The sequence below is a fragment of the Pogona vitticeps genome, chromosome 2 (genome assembly GCF_051106095.1).
Source record: "Pogona vitticeps strain Pit_001003342236 chromosome 2, PviZW2.1, whole genome shotgun sequence".
NCBI classification, from domain to species: domain Eukaryota; kingdom Metazoa; phylum Chordata; class Lepidosauria; order Squamata; family Agamidae; genus Pogona; species Pogona vitticeps.
This window is the reverse complement of record NC_135784.1, coordinates 128,862,105-128,888,431: the sequence shown is the minus strand read 5'-3', so window position 1 is coordinate 128,888,431 and position 26,327 is coordinate 128,862,105. Positions and strand designations below refer to the sequence as shown.

General features: G+C 42.9%; 1 protein-coding gene across 1 annotated transcript in view; it reads right to left on the bottom strand.

The window, feature by feature from the left end:
• Window positions 1-2,034: 2,034 nt before the first annotated feature.
• LOC110075060 (heparan sulfate glucosamine 3-O-sulfotransferase 3A1) overlaps window positions 2,035-26,327 on the bottom strand; it is a 93,102-nt gene continuing 68,809 nt past the window's right edge. The window contains exon 2 of the mRNA XM_072990415.2: window positions 2,035-6,257. Within this exon, the coding sequence (XP_072846516.2) occupies window positions 5,639-6,257 (619 nt within the window). The 3' untranslated portion in view covers window positions 2,035-5,638. The remainder of the gene's footprint in view (window positions 6,258-26,327) is intronic.

Below are 26,327 nucleotides of genomic sequence, written 5' to 3'. Positions count from 1 at the left end.
GAGCTTTGAGAACCAGTGGCCCAGCTTGCCTTGACCTCTTCCTGAGTTCCACTGAATCTGTGGATATCTCCCTGTTCCACTTCACTCTCTGATGAATAGATAAGCATTCGTTATGACAAAAGTTCACAATCTCTGGGCTAGAGAGCCACATCTTTCTGACCTGTGTTGCCCATTTTCTTCTCTGCCTGAGAAAGTCTGTAGTAGAATGCGGTGGCAGAATATTTTTGGTGATTTATTTATCAGTGGTTTAATTTGGCTACAGAGGTGCATGCCTTGGTATATGCATTAAACGCTCATAACACCAGGAAGCAAAGTCCTGACCAGCTTATTCTCTGATGTGTTTGGTTCTTCTTGTGGAACATTCCTGTCTCACATACTACATGGGACACAAACAAACCACAGTCTGATTCCATTTGTTAGTTTCATCTTGAGTAAACCCACTGAATCACTGACGTTTATGTAAGTATTGACTGACCATTCAGCAGTTGATTCAATGTCTCAAATCCCGTAGCTTAGTATAGTAAGTCACACTAGAGTAAGCTCACTGAATCATTGGAACTTATGGAATTTCCACTAATTCAGTGGGCCTTGCTCTAATGCAATTTATTACACTAAGGCACTGGTTCTTAACCTTGGGTTACTCAGGAGTTTTGGACTGCAATTCCCAGAAACCTTCACCACCAACCGTGCTGGCTGGGGTTTCTGGGAGTTGCAGTTCAAAAACATCCGAGTAACAAAGGTTAAGAACCAGTGCACTAAGGAACAGGATTTCAACCAGTGAGTCTACTCTAGTTGGGCCTGGCATTTGTACTGAGGCCAGTAGTATTATTGGGTTGCATCCTTTTCCCTGTTAAGTTCCAGTTAACATCCATGGCTCTCCTCCAACCCTCTATTCCCCATAAAAGACCTGTTAAATGGGTTAGGTTGAAAGATTTTGAGTGGCCCAAATATCATCCAGAAAGCAGAGGGGCTAGTAGCAGGTTCTGGCTCAAGCTGAGGTGGGATATTTGACCTCAAAATTGTGGGGGCATGCACTTTCATGTTTGACCCATGAGCTGTCACTCTTGAGACTCGGGGGGAACTGAACCCAAGTGTCCTTGCCATTACTCAGCCAGTCTAATCACTGTTCCATGCTCACTTTCATAAGATCCCTACCTATACTCTGAAATGGTACAACCCAGTGCTTTAGCTCAGGTCTGTAACACCTCATTTCTGCCTTATGGTTAAAGCAGGCTGGCCTGGAGCAGAGGCTTTTAAAGAGACAGACAGTGGTTGGAAAGAGCCAAGGTGATTAGCAGAATCTGTCAGGCATGTTGGCAAGTCTTTGGGTCTGAGTCTCAAGTCCGAGTCTTTGATTGTTGCTGTTTAGTCATTAAGTCATGTCCGACTCTTCGTGACCCCACGGACCAGAGCACGCCAGGCCCTCCTGTCTTCCAATGCCTCCTGGAGTTGGATCAAATTCATGTTGGTCGCTTCGATGACACTGTCCAACCATCTCGTCCTCTGTCATCCCCTTCTCCTCTTGCCCTCACACTTTCCCAACATCAGGGTCTTTTCCAGGCAATCTTCTCTTCTCATGAGATGGCCAAAGTATTGGAGCCTCGGCTTCAGGATCTGTTTTTCCAGTGAGCACTCAGGCTTGATTTCCTTTGATACCAAGTCCCAAGTCTGAGTCCGTATTAAAAAGCTTCTTTGCTTCTATCTTCTGAGTTCTAAGCATAGCTTCTCTCCTTTTAAACAAACTGTCCGTATCTATTGCTCATATAAAAACTGGGCATCAGAACATGAACTTAAAATAAACAAGTGTATGAAATAGCCCTGAAGGATAGCCATGAAGGTGGTGTTTAGAGTCTGAGGAAGTGGATTTCATTCACGAAAGCATGTGATTTGTTTCATTTTTTATTGGTCCTCCCTTGCATTTATGCATTCTTAGGGACCACATGGCCTACTCCTTGTTTTTTCCGCAATAGCCCTAATTCGCACTGTATTCCCTCCTATCTCTGCATGTCCAAGCCAAAACGAGAGCACAGCCTCTCAGTACCCGTAAACTTTATTAAAATATGTGCTTTTTCAGCCTTAAATTAAATTAAAAGCATATCAACTCTTACAGAAACAGCATCAAAGTGAGGAAATGAGAGGATTACAATGCAAAGAAATAACATAAAATAGTATGTAGAAAGGAAAGAAGCATTTTCCCCTGTTAATAAAAAAAAGGCATGGTGATCTCTCTTGGTAGGCCTTATATAGTGTACTTTATACGAGAGAGATAAAGTAATAACTATTTGAAATAAATAAACTTCAGAAGGTATGCTTTTGAATAGAAGTCACAGAAATCACAAAATAAAAATGGATGTTGTATTCATTTGCATTTACTATTCTAATTGTACTAAAGGGCAAGAGAACCATTCATCTTGACACTCTTGACTTTTAATTTTATTTAAACTTTGTGAGTTTGTTGTATATTTCATCAAGGGAGGAAATAACTCTTTGGAGTAATGCTGAAAAAACTGCATCCTTTAGTTTTTTAGCATGGAGGTTTAACAGTTTATACTAAAAAAAATCATCATTACTAATTATGAAACCCCAATCTACAGAGATCATACTAAATCCACTAGCGACCAAGGCTCTGCTTCAGCCTGGCATTACAGGAAAAGCAGATCTACAAGCTGTGAGCTAGGGCTTTGCTTTAAATTGCATAGAACTGTATGAATGTTTCTGCTGTTTTAGGCCAAGGTGAGTACCTTTCACACATGCACACAGAGGGTCTTGTTTTCTATAGACAGTTCTCTCTGATCCTTCAGCTGCTTCACCACGAGTACATCACAACTTTGCAAAACACAATGACTACCTACCATTTCAGAATGCTTCAGGGCCGTGCCATCTACATAGGTCACTACTTGAAAGTGTCTGTCTGAATCAAGAGTTCAGATGATGATATAGAAAATTTAACAAAAAAAACCACACAACTGATCAAGAGAATCACATAAAGGAAAGCAACTTCGTCAGCCCTTTATTGGGGCAAAACAAAACTGCTCTGTCTTTGGCTCTGGAAAAGCATAGCAATTCATTCTTATGTAGACTTGGAATCATATACAAGGAATCTTTCTCTTTCATTAGAAAAGCAGATTGTTTTGCTCTGCATCTTATAGTTTTCTTAATATACCTGCTCCATGCTAGTTTAATACTTTTCGTGGAATTTTGACTGCCAGAAAATGAATTCCAACAGGATGACCAATGGCCAAGTTAGACCTGAAGGGGCCATTAGCTGTGGGCTTTCCTTGTTCGTTGTCCCAGTTGTCTTCTTTCAATGTTAAAAGGAATGCATGGGAAAGGATACTGTATCCTCCTGGATCCGGCACTTAATTGGTCCCTTCCATAGTGCTTATCTCTTTCTGGCATTGTGGTCATAGAACGATAGATCACAAACTAGGGGGTGGGATGACATTTTATAGCTATTTCCCGGGAACCCTTTTACCATTAACATAAGATCCTCACCCATTCCTGCAAATGAGGCAAAAAATAGGAAAAAGAATGTATCCACCATTATCATTTTTTCTTTGGTGTTTAGCACTATGCATGTGAATCTGGCAGGAGCACCAAAGCACAGTGCCTAATGCACTCCAGTTGTAAAGCTGGAGACAGGACAGCAAATACTAAATGGACCTTTGCTTGTTCTAGCTGTTCTACTGTTATGTGGTCCTCCTATTTACCTGCCAGTGCAACCCCCCTATCAAGTTCAGAGGGAGGAGAGAGACAAGCCATATTTAAAGAGGGATGTGCAATCTAGGGGCTATTATGATCTCTGTGGCAACATGGCATTCATGTCAAGGTACAAGTCATTTGCGTGGCCTGAAGTTCAAACTATACATTATGTTTACCTTGTTCTTCCAGAGGTGCTCTCTTAAGTGGTGAAAGACAGCTGTGTGTCATAGGATGTGATTTTCCTCACCCACATATGTGGCATTTAGCATGCTCTATTTTGTAAATGATTATTGGAAGACAAATACAGTACAGGCTTAACTCATGAGCCTGTTATCGGAGAGAAAACAGGTTGATCATAGGGAACACATATTATCTTTACTATCTAGTTTTATTCCAAGAAGCACAGCTACTGTTCCTGTTCTGTTGTATCCAGTGGGACATCATATAAAAATCTCTTGAATTGGTGATTATATCGTATTTGGATTGGATTACATTCTCGGAAAGACCTCTCACAGAAGAGTTATTATGGGCTGCAGCAAGCCAGCTTTGTGATATGCTTCATTCTCAAGTGAACTACTAGCTACTTTCTCCCCATTGTTCGGGTGATTATAACATGTTTACCCAGATGCTTTATGGCAGAAGACCCTGCCAGAACAGGGTTTAAGGCTAGAGATGGGATAGTCTGAGTTAAGACAGGAGGTTAGGAGGATTGTGTGGTGACCTCATGACCTCTTGAGTGTAAGTGGGGGAGATGACAGGGGAAAGGGCTTACTTTTCCTCTGTCCCTACTGTTGACTCTTCAGCTTAACCCAGCTGTCACGGGCTGTGGGTAGAGAAATATGAGCCAATATAAGGCTTTATGGAGACAACAGGTGGGTGTGCTAGGGAATGGAGAAATAAAGCTTTGAAAGTGCCTTCAAACTACAACGAAGATACTTTATCTTAATTAGTTTGGATATTAGATCTTTGAGAAAACATCATGGCTTGGAGTCATGTGTTTGGACAAGGCCTCAGACTACTCTTCGGTAAATGCCTAATGACACAATCCCAAGGGTGTACTTTAGCTTAAGTAGTACAAACAGCTAAGCAGTGTTACACCTTAGGAAATGAGAAGTCTTTTTAGTGGTCTGCTAAAGATATCATTTATCCTTGCCTTCAGATCTTAGGAAATGGCAATGCTATGGTGGAGCCAGAGACAGACTGTTTATTAAGAGCTTGGAAGAGTTACTTTGGACTACTACAGCTCCCAGAATCCCCTTGCTAAACCATAGTGACAGAGGTGGGTGGGATCTGTAGTCCAAAAAAGTAATTTTCCCAAACTCTTTTTGTCTATTACTAATTATATTAGGTACAATCTAGCCATAGGTTAACATTGTGTTGTCCTTCTCAAATCAGGTGGGGCTCAGGTGAGCAAAAAATCTGAACCAGACAGCAAAGTGTTGTTGAGTTTACATCATTATATGCTCTACAAACTCTGAAAATTCTGTTCTTCTCGGCCATTTTAGTAATGCAGACATTTAAATCTAAACCTCATACCATACAGTAAGTAGAACTGAAAAATACCTTCCAGTCTTGATTATTTTGATTGACCATTCTTTTGTCATTAAAAATAAAATCTAGGCACAGACATCCAAAATGACAGATCAGTGGCTCCAAATAACTTCACAAAACCCTGATGATTTCAGATGGAAAGCTGGAAGGATGATCACATTGAACTCATTTGCCAGACCTCAACAGACAGTCTTCTGAACTTGTGGAGCTGGATGCCTGAACAGTAAAACAAGTAGAACATAAAACTATGACATTTCCATCAAGATGAAAATATTAATTGGAACCACCACACATTAGCACAAATATTAATTTCCCCGCTCTAATCTTCTATACAAAAATATATCTTTTCCTTTTTATTTCTTTAAATTATTATTTTTTTTCAGCTTTAATCCCAGCCAAAGTCATGCCCGGTCATCTGGTAGAACTTCATGTTGAAGGGCCTGTAGAACTCGCGCAGCCGCTGCACCACCTTCTGGTCTATACTGGGGTGGGTCCGCCCTTTTGTTTTGCCCAGGCAGTGGGGCTTGCTGCTCCCTTCCGCCTTCTTCAGGCACGGGAAGCCCTTGGTCTTGTTGAAGTAGAAATGTTTGTCGGTGATGATCCGCTTGAGTCCCAGAAAGTCCTGGACTCGGCCCAGCTCCCCGGCGGGATCGCTGATGAGCCTCTCTCCGCTGACAAAGAGGATCTGCCCAATGGGGAAATAGAGGAGCCAGTTCTCCAGGTGCTTGGCGTAGATGCCAATCTGGATGGCACTCCAGGAGGTATCGATAAGGCCCGTAGTCCTGTTTTTGAAGGTCAGGCTCTCAAAGGTGGGGATGTCTGGCTTCTTGGACAGAGTTTGGGTGTAGTCCGAAATGGCTCTGGTGACCGGGTCTCTCACCACCACAATGAGCTTGGTGTCCTTCGACATGGCGGAGATACGAGCCGGCGCCTCCTTGGTGACAAAGTAGCTGGGAGTTTTCTCCATAGTGATCTGCCCATCAAGAGTTCTTGGCATCAGTTCCCTAATGAAGGAAGAGGAGCAGGAGGAGCAGGAGAAGGAGAAGAGATATTACTTTTATGCAAGTGTAACAACTAGTATGGCAAACTTATAGACATACTTTTTGGGACTTCAGAATTTCAGACAATAAAAAGCATCTTGGTCACGAAAGACAGGGGACTCATATGAGGTCCTAAGTATGAGGAAGATATTGGGGTGGGGGTGCGGTGATGGGGGTGATGTAGAGTTCTTCAGTGGTTGCCCAATGTCTAGTGAATTTAAGCTACATTTACTCTTTTCTGCACCCGCACTGCAACCATACTTCACATTTCTTCCTCCTCAGAATCCCTTCCTCCTGGGTGCTGTTATGACAGTTAACATTTGAGCTGTCACAAATGGAATCCCAAGTCCCCAATTTGCCAGTTCCCTCCATCTGCACCTCCACCCAACTGGAAGGAGCTATGGCGGATGACCCCAGGGGCAAAGCAGATGCACTGCAAACTAAGGGAACCTCTGGGGATCAGTCAGCACTGGTTGCCATGATCGGAGAGAGAGAGAGAGAGAGAGAGAGAGAGAGTTCCCTTTGTGCAGTGCTGCTGGTATTATTAAAAAGTCTCTTCGTAATAGCTAAATCCACAACTGTTAGCCACGGAGTCTCATGTTCAGAGGTCATAAAGTTCTGAGTAGCAGAATCCTACCATGCACAACCCAGGAGGATTATAGCCTTCGTGCACTTATGAACTTCCTGAAGACTGGGCTAGCTCAATCCTTGGCCTGATCTAGCAGGAATCCTCTCATGTTTTTAGATATCAGTATTAAAAGGCTATTCATAAAGGTAATATATCCATCTCATAAGCAAGTAACTTCTCTTGCATTTCTCATTTCCACATTGCACAGTATCAGAAAATGCAGGGTCAGAAACAGAAGCCTACAGGATAAAGAACCACTTTGCCTGCAGCTATACTTTACAGAGTCTTGTCCTTTTAAATCTTTCCCTGGGGAAGATTTTCTGAATTCTGTTGACTCACTCTGATAAGAAAGACACTAACCCTCAGGGAGTTTTTTAAAAGGCCTTTTTTGAGCTACTATATTTGATACAGGATGTAAGGCATGGCAAGTTCACCAAAATAGTTATGATTAATCCACGCAATATATTAATCCATGATGTTCCCTCCGCCCAGACCCACAGGCATATTTTCTTACCAAGCAACTAATGATCTCCCACACGACTTTTGCATCATGCCTAAGTCATGGACGCATTTATAGCAGGAGTGGAAAATGTCCCCTCTCAGATGTTTGGGGGATATGCCTTCCATCAGAACCACCCAATATACTTGATGCCTCCATCTGCACTGTCATGCAGGTGGAAGGAGCAGGGATAAATGTTCCCTGGGGTAAAGCAGATATGTTGCAGACTGGGGATGGTGAAAGCTTTGATGATGAAAGTTGTAAATCAAATGAAAACTGAAGGGTAACACATCCCCTTAAAAGTCTACCAGTGAGATATTAATGGCAATTTAACTCTTACATTGATCAGTTCAATGGTTACGTCTGAAGCCACTCTAAGGTTCCTGTTGAAGGGATTTCGGTGCCAATTCATTTATGTCACTAGTGTCAGTTGCTCTCAAGCCAGAGGTTGTGTTGCCTCTGCAGAGAAGCTGCCCACTGTGCAACTGAAGTTTGTTGATCCAGTTCAAACCTGGATCAACAAAATATGAATACTTCATTTTTGAAGTGTTCAACTTCTAAATGCCACATTTTAAGAAAGATACTGACAAAGTGGGAATGGTGGGGTGAGGCCTCTGAATATCTACGGTGTAAAGTCTGATGAACAAAATCTAGCTAAATCGACAGTCCTTTAAGGTTTTCTTCATAAGATGTTCTTAGCTTCTTTGTCTTATGGAAAGGATAAGCCAGTCCCTTCAGCCTCCTCCAGGCTGCTGCGACTTTTTCTTCCCACTTATGAGAGCACAAAAATATCCCATTGTTCACAGCAGGTGGTCAGGATCACTTTTTCAGATAATGTAAGAGGAAAAAAATGTGCCGAACTTCAGCTGTGGAGGTGGGTCAATGAGCACTGACCATAAATAAGTGGCGGAAAGAGCACAGAAGAGTTACGGTGGAGAAGAAATATTAAGAAACCTCTTATATAATCTGCAGCCAGTCTTGAAAACATTAATTACAATTGTTGTTGTTGTTGTTTAGTCGTTAAGTCGTGTCCGACTCTTCGTGACCCCATGGACCACAGCACGCCAGGCCCTCCTGTCTTCCACTGCCTCCCGGAGTTGGGTCAAATTCATGTTGGTTGCTTCGCAGACACTGTCCAACTGTCTCGTCCTCGGTCGTCCCCTTCTCCTCTTGCCCTCACACTTTCCCAACATCAGGGGCTTTTCCAGGAAGTCTTCTCTTCTCATGAGATGGCCAAAGTATTGGAGCCTCGGTTTCAGCATCTGTCCTTCCAGTGAGCACTCAGGGTTGAATTTCTTCGAAATGGATAGGTTTGTTCTCCTTGCAGTCTAGGGAACTCTCAAGATTCTCCTCCAGCACCACAATTGAAAAGCATGAATTTTTTGGCAGATAGCCTTCTTTATGGTCCAGCTCTCACTTCCATACATCACTACTGGAAAAACTATAGCTTTGACTATGCACACTTTTGTCAGCAAGGTGAGATCTCTGCTTTTTAATATGCTGTCTAGGTTTGTCATCGCTTTCCTCCCAAGAAGCAGGTGTCTTTTAATTTTGTGGCTGCTGTCACCATCTGCAGTGATCATGGAGCCCAAGAAAGTAAAATCTGTCACTGCCTCCATATCTTCCCCTTCTATTTCCCAGGAGGTGATGGGACCAGTGGCCATGGTCTTAGTTTTTTTTGATGTTGAGCTTCAGACCATTTTTTGTGCTCTCCTTTTTCACCCTAATTAAGAGGTTCTTTCATTCCTTCTTACTTTCTGCCATCAGAGTAGTATCATCTGCATATCTGAGGTTGTTGATATTTCTTCCGGCTTGGGATTCATCGTCCTGCCTTTTGCATGATGTATTCTGCATATAAGTTAAATAAGAAGAGAGATAATATACAGCCTTGTCGTACCCCTTTCCCAATTTTGAACCGATCAGTTGTTATAAACCTAGTTCTAACTGTTGCTTCCTGTACCATGTGTAGGTTTCTCAGGAGATCGATAAGGTGGTCAGGCACTCCCATTTCTTTAATGACTTGCCATGGTCCACACAGTCAAAGGCTTTTGTGTAGTCATTGAAGCAGAAGTAGATATTTTGGTGGAACTCTCTGGCTTTCTCCATGATCCAGCGCATGTTAGCAATTTGGTCTCTAGTTTCTCTGCCCCTTCGAAATCCAGATTGTACTTCTGGGAGTTCTTGGTCCACATACTCCTGAAGCCTACATTGTAGGATTTTGAGCATAAACTTGCTAGTGTGTGAAATGAGTGCAATTGTTTGGTAGTTGGAGCATTCTTTGGCACTGCCCTTCTTTGGGATTGGGATGTAGACCGATCTTTTCCAATCCTCTGGCCACTGCTGAGTTTTCCAAACTTGCTGGCATATTGAGTGTAGCACCTTAACAGTGTCATCTTTTAAGATTTTAAATAGTTCAACTGGAATGTCATCACCTCCACTGGCCTTGTTGTTAGCCAGGCTTTTGCCCACTTGACTTCACTTTCCAGGAAGTCTGGCTCACGATCAGCAGCCACACTATCTGGGTTGTCCGGGACATCCAGATCTTTCCTCTGTGTATTCTTGCCACCTCTTCTTGATGTCTTCTGCTTCTGTGAGGTTCCCTATCATTTTTGTCCTTTATCATGTCCATCTTTGCACAAAAGTTTCCTTTAATATCTCCAATTTTCTTGAACGGATCTCTGGTTTTTCCTTTCTATTATTTTGCTCTATTTCTTTGCACTGTTCATTTTAGAAGGCCCTCTTGTCTCTCCTTGCTATTCTTTGGAAGTCACCATTCAATTTTCTGTAACTTTCCCTATCTCCCTTGCATTTTGTTTCCCTTCTCTTCTCTGCTATTTGTAAGGCCTCGTTGGACAGCCACTTTGCTTTCTTGCATTTCCTTTTCTTTGGGATGGTTTTTGTTGCTGCCTCCTGTACAATGTTATCAGCCTCCATCCATAGTTCTTCAAGGGTTCTGTCCACCAAATCTAGTTCCTTAAATCTGTTCTTCACTTCCACTGTGTATTCATAAGGGATTTGGTTTAGATTATACCTGACTAGCCCAGTGATTTTTCCTATTTTCTTCAGTTTACGTTTGAATTTTGCTGTAAGAAGCTGATGATCAGAGCCACAATCAGCTCCAGGTCTTGTTTTTGCTGACTGTATAGAGCTTCTCCATCTTTGGCTGCAGAGAAGATAATCAATCTGATTTTGGTATTGCCCATCTGGTGATGTCCATGTAAAGAGTTGCCTCTTGTGTTGTTGGAAAAGAGTGTTTGTGATGACCAGTTTGTTCTCTTGACTAAACTCTATTAGCCTTTGCCCTGCTTCGTTTTGAACTCCAAGGCCAAACTCACCTGTTGTTCCTTTTATCTCTTGACTCCCTTTAGCATTCCAATCCTCTATAATGAGAAGACCATCTTGTTAGGTCTTTAAGAAGATTAAATGTAATTAATAATTGGTTAGTACAGGTGGATTTATTTAGTCACTGCCTATGTGACAAGAAGGACACAGCCATGTGGAATTAACTACCATGTGAACCACTAATTTGATTGGTGGGAGATAGTATAAATTAAATGGCTGGTTAGTGTGCCCTTCACAGTTCTATTTTGACTGTCGTGCTTATGTTCTTTCCGTTTGACTGCTGAATGCCTATGTTTATGTTCTTGTGAGCACTATGTAAATATGTACAGCAAATAAATATTCTCTGCACTTATTCCTGGTGTGTTCCCATGTGCCTTACTATGCTGGAGCTTGTGGTCCAAATCTTCATGAGGAGAAAATCTTCTGCTGTGATTTTAAATGCTAGCACATCTTTCTTTGGAGTCAGTTCTAGAAGGTGTTGTAAGTCTTCATAGAATTGGTCAATTTCAGCCTCTTCAGCATTGGTGGTTGGTGCATAAACTTGGATTACTGTGATACTGAAAGGTCTGCCATTTTTGAGATTGTATCTCAGTACAGCTTTTCCCACTCTTTTGTTGACTATGAGGGCTATTCCATTTCTTCTATAGGATTCTTGCCCACAATAGCAGATATGATAATCGTCTGAATTGAATTCACCCATTGCCATTCATTTTAGTTCACTGACGCCCATGATGTCAATGTTTATTCTTGCCATCTCCTGTTTGACCACACCAGCTTACCCAAGTTCATAGATCTTACATTCCAGGTCCCTATGCAGTATTTTTCTTTGCAGCATTGGACTTTCATTTCCACGCACATCTGCAGCTGAGTGTCCTTTCAGCTTTGGCCCAACCACTTCATTAGCTCTGGAGCTACTTGTACGCGTCCTCCGCTCTTCCTCAGTAGCATATTGGACGTCTTCCTACCTGAGGGGCTCATCTTCCAGTGTCATATCTTTTAGACTTTTGCTCCTGTTCATGGAGTTTTCTTGGCAAAGATACTGGAGTGGCTTGCCAGTTCCTGCTCCAGGTGGATCACATTTAGTCAGAACTCTTTACTATGACCTGTTTGTCTTGGGTGTCCCTGCATGGCATAGCTTCTCTGAATTACTCAAGCCCCTTCGCCATGACAAGGCAGTGATCCGTGATGGGGATGAATAACAAGAACACACAATAATTCTCTAAAGTCACAACCACCAGGGTAGGACCATAAGGAAAAACAGGGTAGTCAATGGGTTTCTCAGGATACAGTAGCACAAATCACAGGCGGAGCACAGTTTTCAAGAAAGGCCCAGACAGACAGACATCACAGTCATGTGGAGGGGAATGTATAGAATGTGTTGGGGTTAAGGATACTCTGTGACTTTCATAGCAGCCTGGGGATTTGACTGAGGATTTTAGAAGTCCAATCCCAATGTTATGACCACAGACATTACGACACTGATAAGAGGAAGGGAAAGTGTGTGGAGTTTTTAAATAGTCACAGTGAAACGAGGAAGGAGAGAGAGAAATAGTGTGGTTTTAGGCTAGACACGCATGGGTAGGTGAGATTCCACCACAGAGAAATATAAAACTATGTGACAATTTGAGAAAAGAGTAGTGGAGAATATAAATTCAAAACTTACTAGTTGTGATTCTCAGTCCTGAGTAACAGAACTTGTGTTGTCTGGATTGTCAGCTCTGTAGCACTTCATTAAACTGCTCCCTCTGAGTTGTTGTTGTTTTTTTTTTTACTCTTTATTTTTGGTTATTTGTGTGATTATATGGCCAGACATTTGTATAGCAAACCTCTTAGTATCTCTGAGTGTATTCCCTGAAACTGTTTTCTTCTTTGCTGTGAAACACATGAAGGAAGCTAATAACGATCAGTAGACATGCTAAGTACATCTTATTTCTAAGAAAGACCTGCTTGAGCTTCCTTTCTTTTGAAATGATGCTAATAGTAAGGGTCAGGCAAAATCTAGTCCCTGAAAAAGCAAACAAGGATTTCCACAGATGATTCACAAGAAGGCCAGATACAGCCACACCCATCATGAATAAAAAACATATTCTTATGAATGAGAGGAACTACTGCAATGCTATCTAAGTAAAACAAACATGGGAGGAAGGTTGTGTTTATATACAAATTTACTGGGAGAATTAAGCTTTTCGGTGCATCTCTTCGGTACAATGGCCTTCTTCAGAATTAGGAGATAAAAGCAGTCTTTTTCTGCTTCTGGTAGCAGTCTGAAACCACCAATTGCATGTTGGGAACCACGAGGAATGTCCTGCCACAGCTTTGGAGAGATTAATTAATGAGAAAAAACATTTTATGGACAAACACAGCAGCATGAAGGCTGTATAGATGGATGGCATCTGGATTTTATTGAAAAATGGCCATCGGAAGATACCAGAGCCAGAAAAACATTTTTGCTAACACAATTTGAAATATCACTTTTGCCAAAACAAATGGACTCCTGTTATTTTAATGTTACCGAAACCTGTTTAATTACTTAACAGAGGACAATGACATATCTGAAGGATGGTACTTTAGATGCAGGTAGTAAATATGGAGCTTCACTAGATGAGATGCTGATCCCATGTCTAGAAACAGTGTGTCCGTAAGAGGAAAATATTGCCTGTTTATCCTTTTGCCTAAATATATTCTGAGCCTCACAGTCCAGCACAGCCTCAAACCTGAGCCTTATGTGGCTGATACTGCAACCATGCCCAGAGGATATTACTGAAGCCTAACGTCCAGAATGATCCTCAAGGGAAACTTCTAAACACTGTATGCAGTTTGAGGACCATGTACAGCATCTCATAAACATTCTTCACACGGATGAGTTCCAGCATTCCATGAAAACAGCCTTCACTGAGTACTTTTTTTTGGAAACCACCTTCAGGAAATGTGCAAAGTTTAGATAGTTTTCACCAGCTTGAGCTCCAGCATCAATCGGAGCCATCTAGCTTGAGTTAATTGGTTGGCCAAGCCATTTTATCATATCCTGACAAACCACCCAGCTTTTATTGAGACTTCTGCCAATCTGGTTCCAAGCATTCGGCAGGGTCTGTGTAGATATCCAGCTGGAAGAAACTGACGCCTCTCTGTGAAAAGGACAGTAAAAACCCTGATGGCCTTTTATCTGAATCTGCTTGGCATGTGACTCCAAAGGGCTAAAAGAGGATGTTGGAGTGAAGATTTGAATATCGTTGTTCTACACTTAGGGGTTTCACGGAATGGAGGAATAATAATGTGGTGCATGTGTGATTAACATGCTATCAACATTAACATGTTTCTTTATATTTGGAATGGGGAGAGCTGGACATTGAGCACATCTGCACGACAGAAGCTGGACAACGACAGACGCATCCATCCCGATCCAGACCTTTGAATGCTTCTTTCTTAATAGTCTGCCATTGAAGTTCTGCATATTTGGCTAGCTTAGTGCTAAATTAGATTTGCCACCTCTTTTTTCCCTTTGGAGGCACCTTGTCTTTCAAATATACAGGTGAGGCAAGTACTACCATGGTCTCTAAAATGGGAACAGCTTGCCTATTGAATTTGGTGGAGAATTTAATTTGATATTGTTTCCTAAGATTTTGCAAAATTCACATTTTGTTTTCATATTAGGAACAGAAAGAACTTTAGACTTATAAAAATTAAAAATGTGCAGGAGAGGAAAACGGACTATTTTTAAAAAAAATTGGGGGTGATTGGGTGAGGGTTGAGAGTAAAGAACTCAGCCCCCTAAGTCAGCATGGTCCTACAGATCTAAGGAATCTTTGGATTGCTCCACTTTGGCCCTTTCCTTCCAGCAGGTTTGGCATGCAGTGTATCTACTCATTTTTTTCAACATGGTGAATGTGCAGGATGATAGATGGGAATTTGCCCCCGTTGACTTGGACTTGAGGTCATTTTTAGACCAGAGTGGGATGAGGAGAAGAATGACTGCAGTCCAGCGACTGAACACACAACAGAATGCCTAATCTCCTTCCTTCCCTTCTGGCATTCTCCTCCTCCCTTTTCCATGGTTGAAGGCGATTCACTGAATGGGCAATTGTGTCTCAAATGATGTAGGCTTGAGATGCCAAGTGAGGAAGAAAAGAGCCGCGGTAGGCAAGCTTGTGAGCAGCACGGATACAGTTTCTAGGCAGATGCCCTTGGGTGCAACACACAAAGAGTGGCATATCACTGCACGCAGGCCCTTGCAGCAGAGTCCTCCCTGAACACTCTTGCATACTGACGCAGTTGTTTATCCTTATCTTTGGCTTTGCCACTGCTGACCTGGCCATGGCCCACACAGGGTACATGGGCGGTTAAGAAACAATGGGGAAGAAACAGAAGCCAGCGCTTCAGGAAAAAGAAATAATACACATACACACCTACCGCAATTATGTGTATAAAGACAAGCCTCGTACAAGGCCTAGTCCATAGAGAGACTTATCCACAGTGCTCCCATACAAGCATCCAAGTCCTATGAGCTGGAAAGTCTTATCACAGAAGCGTAAACATATACAGCTAATTTGGGAACTGTATGTAGACAACAAATTGTTCCCAAACCTTATCTAGAGTAGTTGGGCGCTGTAGATCCAGACTTCTTAATACAAACCTTTCATGAGATCACACGAGTTTTGTGTCTCCTGTAATTATTCTCTTTGGAAAAATGAAACACCTCAAAATGTTTCTTCTGGGGCTAAAACTCCCCCAAATCCTTCATTCAATAGAGCCACTGGGAATTAGTATAAAAAACCCTAAACTTCACATGTTCATATTTTCTTGCCATGTCTACAATATTTCTTTGGTTTTGGATGTATTTAACCTTGTCAGCTTGAGTAGAAGTGCTGGAATCTGAGGCCTGATTGAAGCCCACATTCCCACAGACCTGGTTTCTGTTATTTTGACATTAAGAACCTCATCAGTGCTCCATAGAACAATAATAACGGAACCTCTGCCCTTGGTGCAACAAGACATACACTTTTCTGTGGCACTTCAACACAGTTGCTATTGAGTTACATCATTGTGCCTAAGCGACCAGGGCCATCCTCAAGAAGCCATTCTAGGGAAACATTCACACAGTACACATTCTCCACAGGATCTCCAGCACTTAGCCTTCTTCAACAGACATTGCTGCTGTGTGATCTAGTGGCCCTTTTGCCCAGGACTAACATATTTTGGATAAAAACCTGATGCCCTATAAATACACTCAAAATATGTCTCCTTGTCTACGGTTCATCTAAACATTTCCAGTTCCCAGGAAATAATCAGTCTCTTCGTTCTGGGGCCATATATCGCTGTATAAATATTTGCCATGCAGTCCCACTCTCATTTCTGAAGAAGTGGACTCATCCATAAAAACTCATAGTAAAATATAGCAGCCTTTAAGGTGTCACAGCATTTTTGTCCAAGCAGCCCAGAGTAACGAGGTTAAAAACAGGAGGTGGGCCACACTTTATTAAACATTAAACACAACATCCCCTTTCACAAGGGAGCCTACAGTAGAGTAGAATCATGATCTGTATATGGGGCCGGCCTTGCCCCCAGACACAGCCAATGAGTGAGGCACAAAGAGGACAAGGCTGGGGCCAGCAGCCTTTTAAAGGCAACCCTCGCTCTCCTGCTCTTCAGGCCACTGTAGCCAGTCCCCCTGTGTGTGCCTCGCCCGGGCGAGCAGGCAACAAGCTCCCGCGTTCACAGCAGTGGCTGCAGAAGGAGCCTTGTTCCCTTTACTTTTTTATTTACATGTTGTTTTTGCCTGACATCTAAACATTGAGCTGCTCTTTATGTGTGAACCCAACAGTTCCGTCTTTTATTATAGCAAGACTGTAGCAGGGAGCTGCTTGCCCTATTTCACTTTTTCAGTGAAACTTCTTCTCTCCCATTGCTTTCCTTGCTGTGTTATTGCAGTTTGCCTTTCAGACCCTCTAGGGGTAGGAGAGTTGTGTTGGGGAAATGGGTTGATAAAAGGGTCTCAGCAGCATTTTTCCAGCCTCTTATCTCTTCTCCCCAAATTGCTTTCCCTTAGAAGAAACCACTGGAGTTTACAGACACATCTGCATACAATGTGCAGTTCACCATTAAGAAGTCAGTTCAATAACCTCTAAGGACTTTTAAAGTTCAAGGCCTCCTTCGTTAGTCTTAACATCTAAGCCACAGCAGCATGCTTGTGACAAAGCTATTTTTATATTCTTATAATTTTCTTACCTGCTTCTCTTTCACTCTGTTTTGCTTCTGGCTTTTTCAGAAGCTCTGACACAAAAGCCTCCTGTCACCATGGAACATAACTGCTTTTGATATTATACTACACAGAGAGACATGCTGTGGTTAGAAAGCCACTGGGAATAAATAAGAAAGGTGTGCATCTTGCATTATTTTATTTTTCTCTTACGGAATCCTAGAAATCTTTTTTTAGCTGATAGGGCTTCGGTGATGACACCTCCTCTGGAACTATTTATTCCTATTGCTTCCCTGTTACAGCACACTGTTGTCACACTCAGTTAAGGCTGCCCATTCTGTCAGGTGGATATTCCTGTTCTCCATGTGTACAGCCAAGTAACAACATAGGTGTTTTCAGTGGCATAGTGGAAGCTTGCATCATGTCTTGGGTAGAAAAGAAGGCAGGCTCGTGGAGTTGACTATCCAGAGATCCACAACACACTAGGATCCATTCCGCAGGTTAGTACACAAAACTGCACCAAAGCAAGACTGCAGTGCATAGACCAGTGTGGCAGACAACTGAGTGGCGTGATCTCCTATGGTGATCACCATGACTAGGGTGGTAGTGGAGCTAGAGTTCACAGGGTCAGTGTTGCTGGGCCCAGGATGTTTGGATTAGCAAGGATTATGACGTCATCTGCCATGCCCTCTCAGGCTCCTGTTCTTTCAGAGTTTATCTGCTACCCTTACAATAGCTGGGTGGGAAATGGTGGTGAATTTTTCCAGCAACAGAATATTGCTGAGAGCCAGCCATGTTACTGTGCAAGGTGACTGATGTGACTTGGTCTTGAAGAAGCAATTAAGATCCATTAGCTGTTATAAAAATCCTGCTCTCAACGGATAGGAAAATTGCTGCAACCCATTTGTTGATATGGAATAGGACAACTCCCTTTGGTTTTGGACTTCAGCCACCCACCTGCCAGGAGCTGTGAACTAGGCACTGTCAACCATCCTGAGTGATGGCCCATTTGCTGTGAATGCTGGCCACCAATGGCCTAGAAACTCCTCTAGTCACCTACAACATTACTCTTTTCCTTTGAGCTGCGGGGAAGCACCCAACATAAATATTGCGCATCATCAGACAGTTCATCTCTGTGAAGTGACACAGACCATTCAACATGATTTAGTTGGGTGCTGTTTCTCAGGAGATGGCTTGCTGTTCAGATGACAGTGTGGTTAAAAATGAAAGCTGCTCGTTAATGCAGAGTTATCAGTTTTTTGCATATGTGGGCAGAAGGAGATAAAGTCAAACACCTTCCCACACAACAGGACTCTCTGAAAGAAAAGGGGAAAAGGGAGGAAGATGAAGGAAATTCTGATGAAAGCATCAGTCTATCATGAAATCAGGCATCCTGACACTGTGCTGTTGTTCCACAGTGTTTACTGCCTCCAGCATTTGTTCACTTGGTGTTTTATTTACATTTCAAATGAAATGCAGAAGTGCTAAGACACTCTTGTTCTGTTTCAGGGAAGGAATCAAGGAGCTTTTCAGCACTTAAACAGGGAGCCCATTGTCTGCAAGAGTATCCAAAGGTTCTTCCAGCAGGACTGGATATGCGCAAGCTGAGCATCAGGAAAACGTATCAAAACTGTTTACAGTGGAGAGCAATTCTATCCTTGTCAAGGGCCCCATTGATGGGATGACACTGCAGTTGCCTTGTGTTGATACAGCACAGCTAGTCATTGCATTGCACGCACACATCTCATCAGAAACTGGTCCAGCTTAGTTGGCTGGGGACCATCTCTGCTCCAGGAATACTATTACACACAAAGACAAGGTTTATATATATATAATGGCATTATATGTGCAGTTGCTGGCACACCATTCCATGGTTCCCTGAATATAGTTGATGCCACAATTAATTGGAGGGCAGATCACATTATTTCTGGTTCCCAAATCATAGTACTGCACAAATCACACATTAGCTGCCTACAACATGAAAGCCACAGCTCATGGACCAGGTCTTGAAGCACATGGCTTAAAGCTCAGGAGCAGAGTGTGTCATTCTGGATCTGGCTCAACTTGTTCAGGGAAAGATCTCAGGGAAAGACCTCTCCCACAGCCCATCAGGCTAGAGGTATACAACAACCTGCAGCAGGAGTGGTGGTGGGACCTCCTCCACAGAGCACACAGTGGAAAAGCTAGCCGTCACCAGAAGAGAATGAGCCCATCCCCACGGTAGGGCAGGAGGATTAAGTGTAGAGAAGGATCCCTGATCAGCACAGGCAGCTTTTCAGGACAGCTTGCCTAGAATATCTGGCTCTGAGGGCCCCTCAGAGCCAGGCATGTACGAAATAACAGTGAAATGCGGAGAGATTTACAGAACAGTAGTAGCTTTACAAAGACTCTCTGAGGATGGGCTGGGGCAGCTTCTGGCACACCACAACCCATTTAATGGCACACACAGTCCTAGGTGGGGAATAGAACTAGTAGAATGGTCTTGCTGACATGGATCAAGACGGCTGCTTGCATTTTGGGATCCCTCTTGGAAGCACAGCTATAGGTTCTGCCATGACAAACATCTGTCTTACCAAATTTACCACTACACCTTTGCCTCTGCCCTCGTAAGTTGAGATACAGCTCCAGCAATGGGAAGCCTTTCCTGTCTGTTTAGGAGATCTCCAAGATTATGTATCCATTTTTATCTGCATCAGAGCAGTGGGACCAAGAATGGAGATCATGTGGCTCTTTGGATGTTTTTGGACCACAACTCCCATCAGCCCTAGCCAGGATAAATAAGGGTGAGGGATGATGGAGGCTGTTATCGAGTTATATCTGGAGGACCACATGTTTCCCCATATGTGACTTTAGATTGTTGGGCCAATAGCCTGACCCAGGAGAAGGCTTTTAGAACCAAGGGCCCTTTCATCTCTGATTCAGTACACAACAGGTCAGGGTAGCCACAATGCTTCAAGACATCCATAAGAGGAAAATGTTGTTCCACGTGGATTTTTCAAATGCCACCTAGAATATTCCCTCAGTATTCCTCATGCTCTGCTTGAAAGGCTTGGACTGCATTCCAGAATACACCTGAATCAAGCCTACCACTTCCACCCCTGCTGAAATAAACAGATCAGGGGTAAAAAGAAGGTTTTCGTCCTCCATTAGGCTTAGGATAAACCTGAAGGGATAAGAGAATCCTGTAGAATAACATTATGCAGTCTTCTCCCTTCTGTGTCTAATTACATAATGGACTTCCTGTCTGCAAAATGATGCCGTAGACTAGGTATGGCAGCCACTTGGCAAAAAAAGGAAAGAAAATTGAACAGGGTAGCTTCTGACTGACCCAGGGTCAATGGGGCATCCAATCTTCAAGGCCACAACAGAGGTCTAATCCTGCAAACAGTTAAGCGTCACGACCAGATAATCCAGCACCATGGAGGAAAGAGCTTGTTGATGGTATGTTTTTGCTTCCAAGTCTTTCTTATGTGAAAGCCCCACTGAGATAAATGGGACTGGAATGACAGCCTGCATCTACAATCCTGGTGACTCATGCTGTCTTCATGCACAACAGTATACGAAGCAACATGGAGCCCTAATGCATCAGCACCACCAATGACCCAGACGTGCACCCTGAAAAGAACATCTCAGTGAAAGGGGAGTAGAAAATCTATTTGATGTGGTAACAGAGCCCTATGGCATGGTGGTTAAAATGCAGTCCAGATCTGCTCACAACCTGAGTTTGATCCCAATGGGCTCAGGCAGCAGGCTCAAGTGTAACTCAGCCTTCTATCCTTCTGAGGTCAGGAAAAATGAATATCCAACTCTCGGGGGTAGGGGCAAAGTGTTCCTTGCCTAATGATATTGCAAACCTCCCAGAGAGTGTATTCTTGAAGGCTTTCACGGCTGGGATCCAATGGTTGTTGTGGGTTTTCCAGGCTGTTTGCTTGTGTTCTTAAGGGTTTTCTTCCTAATATTTCACCAGTCTCTGTGGGCGGCATCTTCAGAGGACAGGAGTCAGAACTCTGTCTGTGCTCTGGTGCGGTTTGTTGGATAGTGAGTATTTATAGCTGTGGGATCAGTTCTATGAACAGACAGATGGGGTGGCCATGGGGAGCTTCCTCAGCCTGGTTATAACAAATGTCTACATGGAATATTTTTAAAAACAGGCCATGGTTTCGGCACCCTTCGCACCCACAGTCTGGTTCCGATATGTGGATGACACCTTAACAATTTGGAACCACAGTGAAGAAAAACTGGAAGAATTTCTAAACCATCTCAACAGCATCCACCCAAATATGCAATTCACCATGGAAAAAGAAATAGAGGGCCAACTCCGTTTCTTAGATGTCATGGTCATATGCAAAACTGCCCTCCTATTGGGACACAAGGTCTACAGAAAACCCACTCACACAGACCAGTACCTATACAAAAACTCCAACCACCACCCACAGCAAAAAAGAGGCATAATCAAAACACTGGTAGACCGTGCAAATTGGAACTGTGAAGCTCAATTTCTCAGCACCAAACTCAACCATTTGAATTGGGCCCTATGGGCAAATGGCTACTCCAGGAATGAAATCACAAGAGCCATCAAACCAAGACACCAAACTGAAGAGGAAAAACAGCCACCCACAAATAAAATATTTCTGCCATACATCAAAGGGGTCACAGAACGCATAGGGAAACTTTTGAAAAAACACAACCTACAAACAATATTGAAGCCCACCACAAAAATACAACAAATGTTATGGCCCGCAAAGGACAGAAGGGACCCCCTCACCACTGCAGGAGTATACCGGATACCTTGCAGTTGTGGCCAGGTATAAATTGGAACCACAAAATGCAGCATTCACACCAGAATCAAAGAATATGAGAGACAATGCAGGCTAAAACAACCGGAAAAATCGGCAGTAGCTGAACATGCCCTAAAACAAGCTGGAGATGAAATCATCTTTCAAAACACAGAAGTACTGGACAACACCAGCAATCATTATGTTAGACTGCACAGGGAAGCCATTGAAATCCACAAACTTCAGCAGAGCTTCAACAAAAAAAGAAGAAAGCTTAAAGCTCAACAAAGCCTGGCTCCCAGCACTGAAAAATACAGCCTGCAAAAGGTCAACAAACTCTCTCCCTCTTATCACAACAATACACCCACAACAAAAAACACGCCGATCCCCATAATCAACCAATCTCCTGAACAGGACAAAAGCTGATCCCACAGCTATAAATACTCAACTATACAACAAACTGCACCAGAGTACAGACAGAGTTCTGACTCCTGTCCTCTGAAGATGCCGGCCACAGAGACTCGTGAAACGTTTGGAAGAAAAACCTTAAGAACATGGCCAAACAGCCCGGAAAACCCACAACAACCACCCAGAGAGCGCTCTAGCATTTGACTATATAAGTTGAAACAACAACTGGTCATTTGAATCGACTGACGTATGTCTTGCAGGACTATATCTCATGACCTTCTTGGTAAACCTGTAGTCTGTTTGGGCAACTGCAGAAAAGGGCAGCCCAATGCTTATGGTGCTTGGAAACTCCCTATCAGGAAAACACAAAACATTTGGGGCATTTTAGCTTAAGCAAAAAGTGATTAAGAGAGAAATTGCTTCAGGTGAACACAACCGTTCAAGCAGCCAGAAGTGGACAAGCAGAAATATTTTTTCATCTCTCATATTATTGGGACCCAAGGCCACCCCTTGAAGTCAGCTGGTGAGAGATCCATGACAGATGAAAGGGAGAATTTCAAACGAGAGTTAAAACGATGAAACTGGTCACCATAAGATGTTGTGAAGGCTGCTAGTGTGGATGGTTTCATAGGCAAACTGATCAAATTCATGGCAGTTAGAGCCATCAATTGCTATTAGTCATGATGATCATACATCACTTCCAGTTATTAGAGGCAATACACAAATAAATACCAATTGGTGGGGAACAGGAGTAGGAGAGCATGGTTGCCCTCATGTCCTGCTTGTGGGCTTACCAAAGCCATTGTGGGGAGCAGGGTACTGGATCCAGTGGGCTTAGGGTCTACCCAGAAAGGCTCGTCATACCACAGGGCTAGTTGCCTACATTGACCCAGAACGGAGTTGTAATAAACTGTTTGTCCTAAACCTTTTCCCTCTCATATGACTAAATTCCTTTCACACTCTGTGGAGACTTCTTTGCTGGCACACTGACTCTCAAGCGGACGCTACAGTGTTTTTCCATCTCCTGAAAGAAGTTGCTGGTTAATGAATTCAGCTGTTCTTTGGGGTTTGTTCACAACTGCTTGGAATGCCTGTGGTTTTCAGTAGGGGAGGTTTGACATGTTGGATGACTTTGTAATGGATCCAGATCTCTCACTTGCTGGGTAGCTCTTCAATAGGAGTTCTTTAGCAACGTTAGTCTCAGCTCTGGATAAAGTGCAAACAGGATCTGAATTTGCATTCCAAGTTGCAAACAAGTCCCTGTGTTAGCCTGAGGACTTGGTCTGAGTAACCAGCACACATGCACGCTGCTATTTTATCCAACCACAGGGCAATGAATGAAGGCATCAGTCATCCAAAAATGGATGTGGAAACATTCTGAACAGGGAACCTGCTCCTGTTGTTAACATAACTGTTCCTCACGTTCTTATATCTGTGCATACATGTGCCCCTCGCATATATGAATTATCAGAGTAACCCAGATGGGGTATGTGTGTGGGGGGGGAATGATCCTAACTTCACACTTCATTGTTTCTGTCCTGTTAAATCTAAGTGTTAAGGCAGAGTACATTGGATAAAGGGCTGAATTGCGTACCAGGAAGTGTATGATCCCTACATGTCTGTAAGTGAACTTCTTTGAGAATGACATTGCACAGAGCAGTGGTTCTACAGAGTGGCTGCTTAATATGATGCCCATGAAACGAACAAAGCAAGACACTTATCTGCATAAAGCTTGCACATATACCTAACAGACAGATATTGATGCACATTTAGAAAGAACTACATTGCAGGACTTTTCGTACTGATGGGGCAGTACAGGAGTGGAAGGTAGGAAGGAAGGAAATGGCAGTACCTAGCAGGAAGGGTATAACTGGGTGACTGGTGCCCCTGTTCAGTCTGCTATCTGGATGCTCATTGCTGATGGGTGACTACTCTTGCTTCTTATGCATGTATACTTTTAAATTGGACTTGGACAAGTAGCCTTCCACACAAAAAATGGCTTCAAACAGCAGCCTACCCCTGCCCTGGCCATTCACAGAGAAGGCTGTCCTACATCTAGTAGGACACATATTCCTCACCCTGCCCCCTATTTCACCCTCTAGGCATCTTGCCAGTCTTTTAGCCCCTGGTTCCATAGACACACTGCAACCATCATAACATCAGGCATTTCCCTAGTAACTGTTTAAGGGGGGGGGGAGGAATGGTTTCTTGGTCTGAGAGGCACTGCAGAAGCATCCCAAAAGCAGCAGTTATTGTATTGCAAGAATGTGCATGCGTAAGTGGCACACACACACAGAGAGAGACACACAGACACACACACACACACACACACACGAGAGAGAGAGAGAGAGAGAGAGAGAGAAAGAGAAAGAGAGAGAGTTACAGAGACTGAATCAGAAAAGAAAAACTCAAAAAAACCCATTTGAAATGAGTGTCCACTTTGTTTTGATTTTTTTCTTTTGAATTTTGATTATTAAGGGCCACTTCCAGACCTCAGGAGTTGTTAAGAGTGAGCATTTTAATCTCCTCTCCCTGCTCCATCAAAGTTGCCTAGCACCATTTCAAAGTATAATGATTTTTAATTGACAATTATATCTATAAACCAGAATATTATAATGTTTTCTGCAAATCTGTGCTTCTTTTGTCCTTTTCTTGGGTGGGATAAGTGCACCTCCCAAATTTACAGAGGTACATTTGTAAGTCTGGTCATCAATCTGACACTGAGGCTTAGGTATCTCCACGTATTTACCAAAATCTAGGGAAGGGGAAATGAATCAGTTTTGCTTCCACACTGCAATATTGTGGATTTTAGTACACCTACATTTTAAGTATTGCCCAAGGTACATAAAAAGGATAAACCACTAGTCGGAAGACTAATAACCTCAGGAATTGATTTTTTATTACAGCCAATATCTAAATATTTGGATTTCTATTGGAAACCTCTAGTGGCCCAAACCCTGACATTCATTATAAGGACACCAAAGACTTCATCACTAAAACTGAAGGAATTAATATTTCCAGTAGGGCAGTCCTTTCGATAATTGATGTTACCTCACTATACACCTCAATACCCCATGAAGATGTGAGGTACACTGTGGAAGTAGCTTTGGAAGGTTGCTCCTCTTTATATTCCCCCCACATTTTTTTTCTGGAGACCTTGGATATAACTTTGGATTCCCCCCCCCTCCCAATTTGAAGATATTTCACTACAAATTAAGGGAATAGCAGCTACCATGTTCTCTAGACTCACAAAGAGTCCAAGATCCAGGTCTATAGAGCCTGTGTTGTGAGTACAGTCCTGTACTGCAGTGAGTCTTGGACCCTTTGTGCATGGCAGGAAAGGAAGCTGAACACGTTCCATATGCATTGTATCCAACATATTTTTGGTATCATCTGGAAAGACAAAGTTCCAAATAGAGTAGTCCTAGAACGGGCTGGAATTTGTAGCGTGTATACATTATTGAAACAGCAACGTCTACGTTGGCTTGGGCATGTCATGAGAATAGCTGACGGTTGGATTCCAAAATATCTCCTGTATGGAGAATTAGTGCAGGGAAATTGCCCCAGAGGGAGACCACAGCTGTGATACAAGGACATCTGCAAGCGGGATCTGAAGGCCTTGGAAATGGACCTCAACAGATGGGAAACCTTGACATCTGAGCGCTCAGCCTGGAGGCAGGCGGTGCATCATGGCCTCTCCCATTTTCTAGCAGGCCAACACAAGGAGACAGTCCTGAAACCAGCAACATCAGGGAGCTGGACAGGGGACAGATTGTATTTGTCTTCAGTGTGGAAGGGATTGTCACTCTCAAATTGGCCTTCTCAACCATACTAGATGCTGTTCCAAGACCTCTATTCAGAGCATGTTACCATAGTCTCTTGAGACTGAAGGATGCCTAATCTAATCTAAAAGGGAATAGCTATGGGTTGCACTGCTGCCACTAGCAGTGCCTGCCTTTTCATGTCAGATTTGGAACAGAATACAATAATATTAGACTTAATCTTTTTTTAAAAAGTGTGTTGGCAGTCTTTTGGCAATACATTGACGATCTCTTCATTTGGGCTACTGTAAATGATTTTTCTGACTAGCTAAATACAACTGATGAGAATATTAAATTTACTTGGAAATGAGATAGTCAGCACATGTCATATTTGGATATAGTCTTCTGCTCCTCAGCTAATAGTTTAT